The following is a 17,194-nucleotide window of genomic DNA, read 5'->3' as shown; positions in this document are numbered from 1 at the left end:
AAATACTTATTCTAAAATAATAGATATTATTTATTTTTATATAAATATATTTATTTATGTATTTTATTTATTTATTTTAAAAAATATTTTTGGTTGCCCTGCAAAGCTTTTGGAATTTTAGATTCCTGACCAGGGATTAGACCTGGGTCCTCTGCAGTGAGATCAAAGAATCTTAGCCACTGGACTGCCAGGGAATTCCAAAAATAAATCTTTTAAAAATAAAGAGATTCAAGAGATCCAGGTTTGATCCCTGGGTCGGGAAGATCCCCTGGAGGAGGAAATGGCACTCTAGTGCCATAATATTCCCGCTCCAGTATTCTTGCCTGGAAAATTCCAGAGAAGCCTGGCAAAGAGTTGGACACAACTGCGTGACTGAGCTCACGCTCATACACACACAAAATTTATAGGGACTTGGTGGTACAAGGGCTAAGACTCCACTTCCGCCGCAGGAGGCTCAGGTGACCAGGCCCTGGTCTGGGAACTAAGATACCACATGTGTTGGTGTGGCCAAAAATTTAAAAATAGCTGAACTATGTTTGGTAAATATTAAGAGAATTTCTTATTTATATTACTATGTATGGAAATAGATACATGAATGTAACATCTAGTTGACTGTGTAACTATATTTTTCAGCTCCCTTAATGAGGCACTAGTTCTTGAGTTAACCATGGGGAAATTGACCTTGTCTGTTATCTTGATTGAATCATGGTTATATGAAGATTAGAAATTGCTGTGGCTTCCCTGGTGGTCCAGTGGTTAAGAATCCACCTTGCAATGCAGGGAACACCAGTTAGACCCCTGGTGTGGGAAGATCCCACATGCCTCGGGGAAACTGAGCCCATGTCCCACAACTACTGAAGCCTGCTCACCCTAGAGTCCATGCTCCACAACAGGAGAGTAGCCTCCGTTTGTAGCAATTAGAGAAAGGACATGTGCAGCAATAAGACTCAGCATAGCCAAAAATAAATAAGTTAATTTTTTAAAAAAGAAATTACTTATAATTGCCTTTCTTAGCCTTTCCACTGGACTCAAAGAAGTATTTTATTTTGCCCATATTTACATTCTTATAAAGGGGCAAACCTTTATATCTGCGGTAGATTATGGCTTTTGATGGCCCCTAATGAATCCTGCCTCCCAGTATTCTTGCCTCTGTGTAACTCCCTATCAGCCTTGGGCTGGGCCAGGAGACCTGTGCATCCCGCAAACCTGGGAGGATAAGCACCTGAGCACTGGGGCACACCCTCTTGGAGCACTGTCCCAGATCAGCGCCTAGTCTACTGGAGGTTGGGAGGTCATGAGAAGAGCTGAGACTCCCTGCTCAGCACCAACTGCCAGACTTGTGAATGAGGCCAACTTGGAATGAATTTCCAGCTGTTCCAGCCATCTGTAATAGCCCAAGTGAGCCAGAGGAGACCAACAAAAGAACTTTCCAGTCAATTCACAGAATCAAGAGAAACGATAAATCAAGATTTTATGCCTCTACATTTTGCAATGAGTTTTTATGCAATCTGTAAATAATAGAAACAATGTCTTTTTACTGTGTTCAAGTTTAACCTTATAAAGGCGGGCTAGGATAAAATTATGAACAACACTTAGAATGTTTTACTTTGTAAATTGCTCTGTGGGAGATGGAAAAATTTTTATGAGTGGAAGGGAAGGGCTTATTTTGATCTGTTGGTAAACTTTAATATAAATTAAAATCCACCAGGTCTTCTTCCAGTCTGAAAATTGTGGGATCATGTGATTATAAATGTTACAGTGTATACTAGAAATTTCACCAAGATATTTTTATCATAAAGTAATGGATTCTTGGGACTTCCCTGGTGGTCCAGTGGTTAAGATTCCATGCTCCCAATGCAGGGGGCACAGGTTTGATAGGTGGTCAGGGAACTTGATCTCATATGCTGCAACTGAATATTCTGCACGTTGCAACTAAAAGATCCTACATGCCCCAGTGAAGACTGAAGATCCCATTGGCACAGCCAAATTAGTTAATTAAGTAATTTTAAATAGTTAATTAAGTAATTTTAAATTAATTAGTTAATTAATTTAAAAAAGTAATGGATTCTCACTGAATAAAAATGGAAAAGACTAAAAATTGTAAAAATAAAAAATAAATCAAGCATTATCCCACAATTTTCTCGGCAATTTTTCTGTGCTCCATTAATATTTTTTCATATTTAAATCAGGCTGAGGGGAGAGTGAGTGTGGATATAAAAGGGTGGCATGAGAGAGTCATGGGCTGTTGTTATAATGAAGTATCATGTTTATGGTGGTGGTTACATTAAGGTATACATGTAAAATTGCATAGGGCCACACACACTTACATTCATTAACTATATATATATATATATATATATATATATACACATATAGTTTTCTATATATAACTGGTGAAGTCTGCATACACTCTGTGGATTGTGCCAATGTCAATTTCCTGGTTATGATATTATACTATAGTTATGCAAGATGTTAACCCAAGGCTGGGTGCATGCGTGCATGCTAAGTAAGTCGCTTCAGTCGTGTCCAACTCTATATGATCTTATGGACTGTAGCCTGCCAGGCTCTTCTGTCCATGGGGATTCTCCAGGCAAGGGAATCTTCCTGACCCAGGGATACAACCCATGTCTCTTACATCTCCTGCTTTGGCAGGCAGGGTCGATACCACTAGCGCCACCTGGGAAGCCCTGTGGCTGGGTAGGGGGTGTCAAAGACCTCACTGTGTGTTTCTTTGCACTTTTCTGTGAATTTATCATTTCAAACTTAAAAAAAAAAATCAGTTTGTAGCAAGGATTTTGTATCCTGTCTTTATATTTTCATTTTTAACAGAAAATGTCCACATTTCATACCCACATCTCTTGATTACTATAAAAAATGAACCAAAAAAATCTGTCTTATTATAGAGTTAACTGCTAAGGAATAGGGTACATTTACAAAACACCTTTATTTGTTGGAACTTAATTATTGCAAGAATGCCAAAGCATTTTATGGAATACATGGGGTGTGTTCGAGAGTTTAGAAAAGGAAATTACGTGAAAAAATACAATTATAACACTAACAAAGCACTGTGAAATTGTGCAGCCAGTGCACTGCACACAGAAAGGGGAATATTGTGTTTGAGCTCCCGGAGGAGGCCCGCCTGGGCCTGGCCAGGAATGATCTGAGGCCTTGGGGGAAGGGAAGGAAGCTGGGCTTGGCTACTGAGCAGAACTGGTCTGGGGCAGCTTAGGGTGGGGCCAGCCCTGGCTCCTGAGAAAAAAATGATAAAGAGCAGGCGTCAGTGTACTGGCAACGGCAGCTAAGAATCCACTTTCAGAAAGAAGTGGCAGGACATAGACAAGAGATTTGATATTAGGTTTGCCAAATATTGGTTGCAAAGAAGTTAGGGAACAGGAGGGGAATAGAAAGCAGGGGGTGGACAAGGCAATAGCAATGAAAGCAAAAATAAACAACTGGGACTGAATCAGACCTTTGTATAGCAGAGGAAACCATAAACAAAACAAAAAGACAACCTGTGGAATGAGAGAAAGTATTTACAAATGATGTGACTGACAAGGGCTTAATTTCCCAAATATACAAACAGCTCATACAACTCATTATCAAAAAAGCAAACAAACTAATTTTTTAAATGGGCAGAAGACCTAAATTTCTCCAAAGAAGACATCTATATGGCCATTAGGAAAGTGAAAAGATGCTCAACATCGATAATTACTAGAGAAATTCAAATAAAAACTGCAATGAAGTACCACCCCACACTGGTCAGAATGGCCATCATTTAAAAGTCTACAGGGGAAAAAAAAAAAAAAAAGTCTACAGGGGAGACTTCTCTGGTGGTCCAGTGGTTAAGAATCTGATTGCCAATGCAGGGGACACGGGTTTGCTCCCACATGCTGTGGAGCAGCAAAGTCCATACGGCACAACTACTGAAGCCCAGGCGCTTTACCGGGCCCACACGAAGCAACCACTGCGTCTGCGCTGTTGAGTTCAAGGGCAGCAACTACTGAGGCCCAGACACCTAAAGCCTGTGCTCAGCAGCAAGAGAAGCCGCTGCAGTGAGACGCTTATGAACCGCAACGAAGAGTATCCCACGCTCACCGCACCAGACAAATCCTGCACACAGCAATGAAAACCCAGCATAGCCATAAATAAATGATAATTAAAAAATATCAAAGTCTACAGGGACTTCCCTGGTGGTCCAGTGGCTAAGACTATGCGCTCCCAATGCAGGGGCCCTGGGTTTGATTCCTGGTCAGGGAGCTGCAAGCTTGTGTGCCGAAGATCTTATGTGCTGCAACCTGATGCAGCACCGCCGCCCCCCCCCCCCCCAAAAAGTCTACAAATAAATGTTGGAAAGGGTGTGGAGAAAAAGGAACTCTCTTACACTGTTGGTGGGAATGTAAATTGGTGCAGCCACTATGGAAAACAGTATGGAGTTTCCTTAGAAAAACTAAAAACAGAGCTGCCATATGATCCAGCAATCCCACTTCTGGAAAACTCTAGAAGAGTTTTTCTAATTAGAGAAAACTCTAATTAGAAAAGATACACACACCCCAATGTTCATTGCAGCACTATTTACAGTAGCCAAGACATGGAAGCAACCTAAATGACCATCATCAGGCAAATGGATAAAGAAAATATGGTACATGTATACAATGGAATACTGCTTAGTCATAAAAATCAATAAAATTATGCCATTTGCAGCAACATGGATGGATCTAGAGATTATCATACTAAGTGAAGCAGGTCCATATAGAAAAGACCATATAATATCACTTGACATGGAATCTATAATATGACACAGGGGCTTCCCTGGTGGCTCAATGGTAAAGAATCGCATACCAGTGCAGGACATACAGGTTCGATCCCTGATGCAGGAAGATCCCACATGCCACGGAGCACTAAGCCTGTGCACCGCAACTGTTGAGTCTGTGCTCTAGAACCTGTGCTCCCAGACAAGAGAAGCCACCACAGTGAGACGCCTGCACACCTCTACTAGAGAAAAGCCCATGCAGCAGTGAAGACCCAGCACAACCCAAAATAAATAAAATTATTAAAAAATAACATACGACACAAATGAACTTATACATGAAACAGAGGCAGACCCATAGACTTAGAAGACAAACTCATGGTTACCCAAGAGGAAAGGGGGTAAATTAAGAGTTTGGGATTGACAGATACAAACTACTATATATAAAATAGTTAACCTTTGTCCTATTGTATAGCAGAGGGAACTATATGCAACATCCTGTAATAAGTAATAATGGGGAAAAAAAAGAAAGCAGGAGGTGGGGGTGGGGGTCATTTGGGGGGGAAAGTCTAGAAAGGGCAGGCTGGTGGCTGAAGCTTCCCAGCTGGCCTTCAGGGTTTCCTCTTTGCTCTGAGAATAAAGTCCGAACTCTACATGGCATAAAAGGCCCTACATGACTGACCTGGTCTTGGAATATCTCCCTGACCTGGTCTCCAATTGCTTCCCCAGATGCACCTCTGAGTCTTCGAAGCTTCCAAACCCACAGTCCTGTTTTTGGGCCTCCCTCTTCTCCCAGGTGTTCTTCCCGGTGCTTACCATGATTTTCCCTGTGGACGTCAGTGCCTTAACTGTTCCCTTTGCATAAAAGACCCCGGCTGATTTCTCTCTGTGAAGCCTACTATCATACCTGGGTTGGGCCACAGCCTCCTTTCTCTGTCTGGTATCCCCTCAGCCTTAAATGGGGCTTCTGAAGCTAAAAGTGGTTCAGTGGTAAATAATCCACCTGCCAAGCAGGAGACATGGGTTCAATCACTTGATTGGGAAGATCCCCTAGAGAAGGAAATGGCTACCCACTCCAATATTCTTGACTGGAGAATTCCAAGGACAGAGGAGCCTGGTGGGCTACAGTCCATGGGGTCGCAGAGAGTTGGACTGAGCACACAAGCCATGCCATATGTGCAGTCCTAGGTGAGCCCTGGTGGCCTCATTTGCCTGTTGCAAGTGTCCCCTCAAAACTACTGATGGGGCAGGAATGGCTGAGCTTCAGAGGAGAGTGAGCTACACCTCACTCCCCTGCCCAGACTGCGCCTTTGCACATGCCAGCCCTCCTACCCTCTCCTACATCTCCACTTGGGAAGCTTTTCCTCAGAATTCAAGACCCTGTCAACAACTGTTCCTCTGTGGGACTCCCACACTGACCCCCCACAGCCTCTCCTTCTTGCAGATATTCAACAGATATTTACTGAGCATACACTGTAGTGGTCCTGCTGACATTTGCTTACCATCTAGACTGTCACTTCTGTGTAGATGTCTCGGGCTGTGAATTTTTTGAGATTCTAAGCACCTTAGTTTATTCATCTAGGTATCCCCAGTTCCTGGAAAGGATTTGGGTACATGGTATGCCCCTAATAGATTTGTTTTTTAAAAAATAAATAAGCTGGAGTCCAGGGGCTAAGACTCTGCGCTCCCAGTGCAGGGGGCCTGGGTTGGATCGTTGGTTAGGGACCTAGATCCCACATGCCACAATGAAGACCCAGAACAAATAAATATATTTTAAAAATAAAAATGAATAAACGTTATTATAAAAGAAAATGACTTTTAAGAAATTCCTAACAGTCCTTAAGGCTGGAAGGTGGATTTAAGGTCACCTCATCCATCTGCTGGCATCCATCCATTCCAGGCAAGTCATCGTGCAGAATCTACTTGACTGAGTTCACTGCAGGGGAACTCACGGTCCACGTGTCCACTTACTCCACTCGAGGGTAGTGTTGATCATGGAGAAGTCCCCCTGCCGTGAAGCTGGGTCCTGCCCCTCTGTGGTTCCCTCCATGGGTCCTTACTCTTCTCCCTGGAGTGTCACAGAATGAGACCCTCCCTCTTGCCATTGACAGCCTATCATATATTTGACATTTATCACATCTGTCTTTTCTTTCCAAGTACAGAAAAACCACTTACTAGCCATATGATCCAGAGCTTCACTTTCTTCTGAGCTTCAGTTTCCTTGTTTGTAAAATTGGGCTAATATCTATCTATATGGTTGTCAAAATTACATGAGCTCATAAATTTAAAGTGCTTAAAATAGTGCTTGTGTGTGTGTGTGCTCAGTCGCTCAGTTGTGTCCAGCTCTTTGTGACCCCATGGACTGGTAGCCCGCCAGGCTCTTCTGTCCATGGGGATTCTCCAGGGAAGAATACTGGAGTGGGCTGTCATGCCCTCCTCCAGGGGATCTTCCCAACCCAGCGATTGAACCCAGGTCTCCTGCATTGCAGGCGGATTCTTTACCATCTGAGCCACCAGGGAAGCCTAAGAATACTGGAGTGGGCAGCCTATCCCTTCTCCAGGGGAACTTCCTGACCGAGGAATCAAACTGGGGTGTCCTGCATTGCAGGCAGATTCTTTACCAGCTTAGCTACCAGAGAAGCCCAGAATAGTGCCATTTTACATTCAGCACTTAAAATTAACAACTTATATTTGAGACAGTTAGTTAATTAAAATACATGATGACATACAAAAATTATATTATTAATATTTTATGAATATGTAATAAAATCACATTATATATTACCCACTCCTGATAAGAGCTTCCCTGGTGGCTCAGAGGGTAGAGCATCTGCCTGCAATGTGGGAGACCCGGGTTCGATCCCTGGGTCGGGAAGATCCCCAGAGAAGGAAATGGCAACCCACTCTGGTACTCTTGCATGGAAAATCCCATGGACAGAGAATCCTGGTAGGCTACAGTCCATGGGGTCACAGAGTCGGACACGACTGAGCGACTTCACTTTCACTTTCTTTCTCTCCTGATAAAATTGGAAACCCCCTCAGGTAGGGTCCATTGTGAAGTTTAATGGGCAACTTGGTCTGTATTTTTTAAAAAATACATTTATTTATTTATTTTTTGCTGCACTGGGTCCTCGTTGCTGCAGGAGGCCTTTCTCTAGTTTCAGTGAACGGGGGCTCCTCTCTAGTTGCAATGTACAGGCTTCTCACTGCAGTAGCCTCTCTTGTTGCAGAGCTCAGTAGTCATGGCATGCAGGCTTGGTACCCCATGTTATGTGGGATCTTCCTGGACCAGGGATCAAAGTGGTGTGCCCTGCATTGCAAGGCAGATTCTTAACCACTGGGCCACCAGAGAAGCCCAGTCTCTATTTTTAATAAATGCTTGCTCAATTATGAACAAATGTCTACTAGGCCTGAACTCAGCCCTGATCACTCACATATACTGCCTTGAGATTTTCCAATCATTCTCTATGGTGTTCTTAAATTTAGGATTACCAGCTGTCCTGGTTTTCCCAGGAATGAGGAAATGTGGAAATTTTAGTTTTAAAACTGAATCTGAGGGGGGTTTCTGGGACTCAAGACTTTCAGTGCTAAAACCAGGATGAATTGGTCACCCTATTAATAATTCAGTGCCACTGGATTTGAGGATTGAAGCTTAGTGAGAACTACCTACTTCTGGGTTCCACGACCAAGGTTACCACTACAGCAGTGCCACAGATATGTAGATGGTGTTTCCAGTAGGGTCTCACAGAAGTATTAGGCCTTGATTGACAGAGCCTGCAGCTTTGCAAGAACATTTTATCATTTCACACTGTAGTGGTCAGGCCATATGTAATTTAAACTTACACATGATGTATTAATAAATCAGCGTGTCAATTTAAATGCTCTTGTGACTTTTCTAGGGCATCCCCTTACCTGCTTCAGATCCTCAAGAGGGATTGGAGACTGGTGGTGGTGGTGGTGGGGCGTGGGCATTACTGGAGGGAGGATTGTATGTTGGATTTTAGTTGCTCAATCCTGTCCGACTCTTTTGCAACCCCATGGACTATAGCCCACCAGGCTCCTCTGTCCATGGGATTTCCTGGGAAAGAAAGAATACTGGAGTGGGTTGCCATTTCCTTCTCCAGGGATCTTCCTGACCCAGGGATTGAACCCGAATCTGCATTACAGGCAGGTTCTTTACCACTGAGCCACTGGGGAAGCCCTTTGTGTTGGATTTTAACTGACTCTCTAGGGCAGAGTGCCCATTTCCAGGGATTTCTAGAATACCTGTGTCTGGTAGAGACCACGAATAAGGCTTGCTAGACTAACTCACCAACTCTGTGCAGCAGCTCTCCTCACCTGCCCATCCTTGAGTTCATCACCTCCTGGTTTCATCTCAACACATTTTTGGAAATTACAATCTCAAAGTTTCACTCTATTTTTATTTTTTAAGGAATGTATTTATTTTTTTTGGCTGTGCTGGGTCTTTATTGCAGCACACAGGCTCTTAGTTGTGGCCCGTGGACTTCTCTCTAGTTGCAGTGCATGTGGGCTCATTTGCCCCAAGGCATGTGGGATCTTAATTCCCTGACCAGGGATTGAACCTGATGCATCCCCTGCACTGGAAGGCAATTCTTCACCACTGGACCACGAGGGAAGTCCCTCAGTCTGTTTTTAAAGTGCTTCCTATTGCTAGATCTCTGTCTCAGGTACATATAAAGGTCCCCGTGGTCACATCACACTGAAGTGTTCTAGAAAAATTACCTTTAAGTGGCTCATCTTTGAACTTCCCTGATGGTTCAGTTGTTAAGAATCCGCCTGCCAATACGGGGGACACAGGTTCAATCCCTGGTCTGGGAAAATTCCACATGCCGCAGAGCAACTAAACCCTTGTGTTGCAACGACTGAAGCCCTAGAGCCTGTGCTCTAGGAGAAGCACAGGAGAAGCCACCACAAGAAGCCCTCTTGCTGAAACTAGAGTAGTCTCTGCTCACTGCAGCTAGAGAAAGCCCGCACACAGCAATGAAGACCCAGCACAGCCAAAACATAAATGCTGAAATAAAATAAATTGTTCATTTCTCTCATCTCTTTAGTCCAGAAGTGGTTCCTGTTCCAGGCTTGAGCATTCTGCTCACTCCAGCTCCTCCGAAACAGTCCTGTCGCTCATCAGGGACAGTCACTTCTGTGGCTGGCAGGCTCTCAGACCGCAGGGATTTTTCTCACCAGCACCACCTGCTGCCCTGATCCCAGAGGCCTCCCTCCCTTTCCACCTGGCCTCCTTGCTGCCCTCTGGTTGACACACTTTGGGGTTTGCTGCTGGCCAAGAACAGGGAGGGGTTGGGCTGGTGTGGGGTGATGGGTGATCTGGAAATAGCCTTGGGGGAGGGGCCCAGCTCTGAAGTTGGCATTGAGGTGTTAGTCTGCGCTGAGACACTCAGCAGTCAGAAAAAGGAGGCATCTTTGCTAAGTCCAGTTCCCCCTCCTGAGGAGGGTATTCACCCCTCTGGGTCGGTAGCTAGTAATATCCACATACAACTTTGACTCTAGATTCCCTAGGTATTCCTTCCCTTCTGGGCTCCATACTGTTTAACTAGGCTCGCAAAGGAGGGTTCTGGGATGGTTGTGGCCTGGAGGGGGGCCAGCTGGCTCTTCACATACAGCAGCCTCACCACATCTGCCAGCTAGCTCATGATCCCCTATTCAGCACCAGCCAGTCTTGCAGATGCCCCAGGAGATGAAAGGCAGGTCGTCAGTGGCAAGGGCGGGAGCAACACAAGGTATCCAGGGTGCAGGCGTCAGAGGTAGAGCTGAGAAGGGACCCGGTGCCCATTGGTTTTTCCTGAAGTCATCTTCTTCCCTCCTGGATGAACAGGCAGCTGGCTGACAACAAGGCTGGCTCTCCTGAGTCTACCACCTACAGACCCTGGCAACCAAAAGAGACAGGCTCATGCTTTGACCGTGGTGGTGACAGGCTTTGATGTGACCAGCCTCCCTGCCACCCTCAGGCAGCCCAGGGCCTGGCTTGTGACTACGCATTCTCAGCGCATCAGTCCTGTAATCGTCCCCTTTGTTCATGAAGGTCTGCCCTGTGTGTTGCTCGCTTTGTTTACGTCCAGAGCTTTATGAAAGATACAGTGGTTCATGGAAGGAAAAGTGTGTCCCCAGGCTAACAGGGAGCAAGAGGGAAAAAGTCCTAGTTCACCCAAAGTGAAGGGGACTCTTCAGCCTTCATGGAGAGCTAGAGGGACTTTCTTGGGCTGGTGCTTCATCTGCTTGCTGGGCCCTGCCAGTACCATCCTTCCCATCCACAGGGCCTGGTTCTCTAGGTTTGGCCCCAGACATCTGGGTGGTGAGGCAAGAAGACTGCCCTGACCGGGGTGATAGGGACGCTTGGTGGGTTTACCTGCTGCCTGCTGAGGCCGACACCCCCTCCCTCCCTGGACTCCACCTGCCCAATATGCACAGGTGTTCAAGGTCCCCACATCCTGTGACAACCATGGACCCATCCTACAGCTCCAAGACCCCAGAAATGGGACTCTTCTACACCAGCCCAGGAAGGTATCACAAAAAGCAGGATGTGCAATGGTTAGGAACACCGATGCCAGGCAGTCAAACCAGGGTTTGACTCTAACTCTATTCTTCACCAGCTGGGTGACTGGGTAAATTAATCACTCAGCCTGTTTCCTCATTTACAAAATGGGGTTAATAACATTTACTACTTCATAGGACTGTCCTGAGGATTAAACAAAATAATGCAGAGCACCTGGCACAGGGTCCACATGCATGTAAAAGTTACTACAACCCTCAGCTTTGGGGGGTATGAGGGCCTAAGAGGGGCCCTGACAATCCACCAGTCTACGGACAACCTGCTTTGTTCTTTTGATCCTGAAGCCTTAGGCCACTGTGTATTAACTACTCCCCTGCAATCTTGTACCAGAAGTAGAAGGCTCTGGGACTTCCCTTGTTGTCCAGTGCTAAGACTCCATGCTCCCAATGCAGGGAACCTGGGTTCAATCCCTGGTCAGGGAACTAGATCCCACCTACCTCAAATAAGAGTTTGCATGCTGCAACTAAAGATCCACAGCAAATTAATTAATGCACAGCAAATTAATTAATTAAAAAGGCAACTTTAGCCTTTGAAATAACTGAATTTTGGCACCTTAGATATGGGTCCACTTTTGGCCCTGCTTATAGTCCAGGCTTTGGATTTGGTCTCCTGATTTGATCATCCTAGACTCCACCTGCCTGACCAGGGCATTCCAGGACTGGCTTTCTGTCACTACCCTGCCTGCAAGATTAAAGGCATTTGGGCTGACTCTACTGCTTGTCCAGGGCTTGGTGGTGGGGGTGGTGGCCACAGGCCTGCTGCTGTGATGACCAATGGGACATTCAGATGTGGGAATGTGAAACTGGCGAATGGTCACCATATGGGGAGGTGGAGGGTGGGAGGAACTGGGATACAGAGTGTCAGGAGAGCAAGGCAGTGTGTGTGGGCCTGTTTGCCCTAAAAAGGAATGTCTCAGGTGAGTCAGCCCACCCATGTTCTCCAATACTAAGCAGGGGAAGGAAAAGCTAGGGGAGGCCATTTGCTTAGAGTTGAAGGTGTAGGAAGTAGAGGAAGACCCCATCAGAATGATGGAGAAAGAACAGGCACCCCCTCTTCCAGTTCCCCAAGCCTTCAAACAGTCCAGTGACTTGATTTATATCCAGTGGTTTATTAAACATAAACAGTCTCACAAGGAGATTACATGTGTCCTCAGGTCAACAGAGAGTACGGGTAAGTGTGTTGATAAGAAAGAGGTGCGAGGTCCCTGATCTGTGCTCTGAGGGGTGGTCAGTCAGGCGGGGCCTGGGCCAACCAGTAAGGCAGATGAGGGTCCCTGTCCAGAGGACTCACTGCTCCTGGGTGCCCCAGGAGATGTAGTCTGGCCTTGTGGCTGCGTGGTACTCATCGATGAGCTGCTGCACAATCTCCCTGGATGTATCCAGCTCGTCAAAGTTCTCCTTGAAGATGTCCTCCTTGCGAAACTGCTCTAGGAAGGCCTCCCGCTTCCGCAGCTTGTCGTACTGGCGACAGGTCCGCTCAAAGAGCTAAGGGTGTACAAAAAGGATTTAGAGTGGAGAGGGGTCACGGAGAACTTCAAGGAACCATGTGACTCAGAGAGCCAGGGAACCAAGGCTGGGGTATCCCCACAGTAAAAAAAAGCCAGAAGCAGGGCAGCAGGGTTGTAGAGAGATGAGGCACCACCAGGAAGATGACTATGGGGCTCACCGAGGAGATGCTGGTGTGGTTGGCCATCATGAGCCCACTGACCCTGTGGGCAGAAGGCAGGTAGGGCGACTTCCTGGACAAGGCCACCTGGATGCTGGCGGGGCCCCAGGGGATGAAGTTGGCCAGCTTCCGTTCCCGGATCCTCTGCAGGCTCTTGTGGACCTGGGGTGGGCACAGGAATGGTGGTGGTAGCCTCTCCTCTACCCCTATGGGCTCCGGGGGTAGGACAAAGGGGCTTCACCTACCTGGGTGGGGTCCACCTCCCCCTGGATGATGTTGAGGATGGCGATGTAGCAGTGGTTGGTCTGGCGATCCCGGCCTGTGGACACCATCACGTTCTTGGGCTGCAGCAGTCGCCTCATGACATCCAGGACCGTGGTCTTTCTCACGCTGGCCACCTGAGGGGAGAGTGGCCACAGGGCAGCCCAGCACTCAGGGCACAGTTGAGAGATGCATGGACAGAAAGCACGAGGCGACGCACAGCCCCATCAGACGCGGGGGAGCCTGGTCTCTCTGGGGAGTGTCCTTAGATTCAGGTCCTCACTGAGGGATCAGAGATCTCAGTCCCCCGAGCTCAGCTAATTCATGCCTTGTGCAGAAGCATCAGCAGACTCCATATAGCCTGGGCCCTGCAGGGCACCACAGGCAGGGGGAGAGGAGAGCAAGTCAGCCAGGAAGCAGGGCCTCTGGGTGCAGCAGAGAGAAGGGAAAGGCTGGTCAGGGCCTGCTGGGCCTGAGGGCTGCTCTTACCGACTGGTCCGTGGTGAGGGGGGTGTAACCAGTCATGAGGAAGTGGAGCCGTGGCGTGGGAATAAGCGAGGCGATGAGGCCGATGAGGTCGTTGTTCATGTAGCCGGGGTAGCGCAGGGTGGTGGTGCTGGCTGACATGATGGTGGATACCTGGGGACAGGGTGCCGGGTCATGGGCCTTGTCCTGGGGGCCTCCCTTCCCTAGATGGTGCTTTGGGAAGGAGGGAGTCCAGGAGCAGGGGGCTCACCAGCTGGTTGATCTGGGAGAATGAGGGATTCTGGATGTGCAGGCGGTCTGTGGCGATCCGGTTCAGGGCAGTGTTGTCCAGCACCACCTGGGGGGACAGAAGAGGGTGTCAGATTTAGGAGGACAGAAAGTACAGGAGCTCTGCCTGAGTCTGGGCTATGACGCTTCATTTCCCTGGTGCTTCATGGCCAGAAAGACCCATCCAAAAGAGACTTGAACAAGACTGGGGCACAGGAAGGTTCAAAATGGGACTTTTAAAAATGCATGAAAAGGATGAAATAGACGGGGGTTGGGACTGGAGTAAGGGAGACTCCCGGACTTACCACACAGTCAGCGTTCTGGGTCAGCCTCTTGAGCGTGAGCAGTGAGTTGTAGGGCTGGACCACCACATCGCTCATCTCATCCTGGTTGGGAAACACTGAGTATGTCTGCACCAGCTTCTTGGGGTACCTAGTGGTGTTTGAGAAAGGATGGTCAAGGGCAACAGACTGGAGGCTTGGTAAACTTGGGGTTTCTAATGACTGTCAGGATGGGGAAATTGGGGTTCGGGTCACAGGACAGCAGAGAAGGGAGACTTGACTTTTGGCAGTCTGTAACCCAAAAGGGGGGAAGGGCAGAGAGACATCTTAGGACCTAGAGTTCTAACTCCGAATCAGGCTTACTCCCTGAATCTTCATCAAAGATCGGGATTCTAGACTCTGGTTCCAACCACTAGGAGTGTGATTGGGTTCCTGATCATTGTACTTTTCCTTTCTCAATACAGCAGGGAATGAAGAGCCCTTTCCTGCTCCAGTGAATGGGAAGGTTTTATCTGGAGGGCCTCCCAGTCACCTGGGAAACCAAATCCTCACTGCCCTTCAAAACAGACTTACCTGTCGTTGAGCCGTTCTAAGAGGTAGGAGCCCAGGCCAGAGCCTGTTCCCCCAGCGATGGAGTGACACAGCACGAAGCCCTGCATGGGGAAGGGGCGGTCAGTATCTAGGTTTCAAGTGGCAGGATTTCCAATTTTACCCATCTCATAACTTCTTGGACTCCTATCTTCCCAGGACCTCTCCTCCACTTCCTTCCCCCCACCCCCCACACACAGATTAGTAGACTCTTCATTACTTCCAACAAGGCCCTGTGGCTTCTGTGCAGTGCAAAGGTTGCACAGGGAGGGTCCCACACCTAACAGATGGCTTCTAAAGGGTGCTGCCGAGCTGTCCCTGCTGGCCCCCCACCGGCATTCCGGAGATGCTCACCTCTAGGCTGTCGCTGCCATCTGCCTCCCGGTCTATTATGTCAAAAATGTCCTCGTGAATCTTCTCTCCCTGTACAGACATGGGGGGCATCAGAGTGGGGCAGGACTAAGGGACAAGGACTTTGGCCTCAGAATAGCCACCCTCCATTCTCCTTATAGTACCTAAAAGTCCTTTTCAGAACACAGTGGTCCTTTTTGTTTGCACTGAAAGGTAGTGCAGCCTGGTGGTTATGAGCAGGGTCTCTACATCCAGACTGCCTGACTGCCTATATTAGCTCTAGGTCTAGTTAGTCGGGTGACTCTGGGCATGCTACTTCATCTCTCTATACCTCAGTTTCCTAATCTGTACAATGAAGGCACTAATACAGGTCCATAGTCCCTTATCTAAAATTCTTGGGGCATTATGTTTCAGAGTTCAGATATTTCAGATTCTAGGAGGGCTATATGGTGTGTATTACACAAGCTAAGTAGAACACCAGTGGGGCAGGGGTCTGAGGGGTGCTAACCAAATACATTAATATTTCTGTAGTGAAAGGAATGAGAAGTGGAAGTAAGTTGAACAGAAACTATAAACTAGCTTATCTATATTGAGATTCGGTTTTGATGCTAAATGAGTAGTTATAAATCCTCTTTTAGTTTCAGAGTTTTCTGGATTCTGGAAACCTACAGAGACTGTGGACCTGTAGTACCTACCTCTAGGATTGTTGGAAGGTCTGGGTAAGTTAATTTATGTAAAACATTAACAATGGCCTGGCATCCGGCATGAGCCGAGTGCAGTGTCTTATGACTATTACATAGTTCGCTCAGAACCCCCTCAGTCACATCTCCCTCTCCACTCATATAGTCTCCATCTGGTTTATCTTCTCTTTAGGAAGTCATAGGGCCAGTCCCCATGCAGGAGTGGAGTTCTTCTAACAGGGAACAGCAAATGACCTGGGAGAATCCGCTGGCCCAATTGTTGCCAGCTCCTCCTCCATGCTCCGACAGGTAAATGTTCTCTGGGTTGTAGAGCTTGGCATAGGGGGAGTTGAGGATGGAGTGGATCACTCTGGGCTCCAGGTCCAGCAGCACTGCCCTCGGGATGTAGTGCTCATCGTCTGCCTGTAAAGGGGAGTTTAGGAGAAGCCCAATTAGCTCGGGCCTGCCCAGTCCTCCAGCCCTCCCAACCCTGGTTCCTGCCTCCCTCCCTCTTCAAGCCAGCCTCCCTGGCTCCTCTGCCCAGTAGGATTCCCAGTACCAAGCCACTGCCCTTCCCTTCAGAACCCCTGGGCCACTACCGGCCCTGGCTAAGTCGCTGGCGGCACCTGGTAGAAAAAGACGTCCTTGCGATCAGTGCCCTCGGTGGCGAACTCCTCCACGATGCCCTCGGGGCTGATACCATGCTCGGCGCACAGCTGTTTCCAGAACTCGAACCCAACTGACGGGAGAGACGGGGGCGGGAAGAAAGAGGATATCTGGGTCTGGGCAGGTTCCAACTAGGAGCTGGGGGACTCAATGCCTGGGTCCAGGGATAGGAAGTCAAGCTTCGGGAGTCTTTCGTGTCAGAGGAAAGGGCACTATATCAGCGACTGGGCAGAGGAGGGCCCCTTGGGGTTGAGCAACTGGATACTGGGTCAGGCATGTCCCACCTTTCGGAGAACTACGATTCTGGGAAGGGCAGATGGAGTTCAGGATCCCACAGTGAGATCCCGTAGAACCTAAGAAACCCTGGCTAGTGGAGGGGCCGGAAGTTCGCTCACTCTGATTGCCGCACTGGCCCAACTGTAGGGTGATGATCTCCCTCGGCATCTCTCCTCTGGCAGCTGCGTTGCAGCCGCTTTCTACGGCAAAGCTACCGCTCTCGCCACAGAAATGCTGCCGCTCCCGCCAGCAAAGCCGCCGCTCGCTAGCCCGTCGCACTGCGCATACGCCAAAGCTCGCCCCGCCCCCAAACTTCCTCTGTTCCAATGAAAACTGAGTT

The 17,194-nt window shown here is 47.9% G+C and overlaps 1 protein-coding gene and 1 long non-coding RNA gene across 2 annotated transcripts in view; one reads left to right on the top strand and one right to left on the bottom strand.

The window, feature by feature from the left end:
* LOC113877124 overlaps positions 1 to 14,870 on the top strand; it is a 41,594-nt gene extending 26,724 nt beyond the window's left edge. The window contains exon 3 of the long non-coding RNA XR_003506695.1: positions 14,758 to 14,870. This is a non-coding gene — a long non-coding RNA (uncharacterized LOC113877124). The remainder of the gene's footprint in view (positions 1 to 14,757) is intronic.
* TUBG1 (tubulin gamma 1) lies at positions 12,422 to 17,137 on the bottom strand. The gene is made up of 11 exons (XM_027516930.1): positions 16,974 to 17,137; positions 16,539 to 16,651; positions 16,168 to 16,335; positions 15,236 to 15,304; positions 14,867 to 14,946; positions 14,318 to 14,444; positions 13,996 to 14,082; positions 13,749 to 13,898; positions 13,244 to 13,396; positions 12,999 to 13,160; positions 12,422 to 12,817 (listed from the first exon to the last, which is right to left on the bottom strand). The coding sequence occupies exons 1-11, from the start codon at positions 17,020 to 17,022 to the stop codon at positions 12,620 to 12,622; spliced, it is 1,356 nt and encodes a 451-aa protein (XP_027372731.1). The 5' UTR covers positions 17,023 to 17,137; the 3' UTR covers positions 12,422 to 12,619.
* Positions 17,138 to 17,194: the final 57 nt, after the last annotated feature.

Source organism: Bos indicus x Bos taurus, chromosome 19 (genome assembly GCF_003369695.1).
Source record: "Bos indicus x Bos taurus breed Angus x Brahman F1 hybrid chromosome 19, Bos_hybrid_MaternalHap_v2.0, whole genome shotgun sequence".
In the NCBI taxonomy this organism is placed as follows: Eukaryota; Metazoa; Chordata; class Mammalia; order Artiodactyla; family Bovidae; genus Bos; species Bos indicus x Bos taurus.
Note: the sequence above shows the minus strand (reverse complement) of the source record. Positions and strands in the feature narration are given on the sequence as shown.

Bases quoted from the DNA above. Each gene is read 5' to 3' on its own strand.
- TUBG1 (XM_027516930.1), bottom strand. From the start codon at position 17,022: ATGCCGAGGGAGATCATCACCCTACAGTTGGGCCAGTGCGGCAATCAG. The intron at 14,445-14,866 runs GTAAGTCTGTTT...AAACACCACTAG, and splicing joins TTAGAACGGCTCAACGACAG to GTACCCCAAGAAGCTGGTGC. The intron at 13,397-13,748 runs GTAAGAGCAGCC...CTCTCCCCTCAG, and splicing joins CCCTCACCACGGACCAGTCG to GTGGCCAGCGTGAGAAAGAC.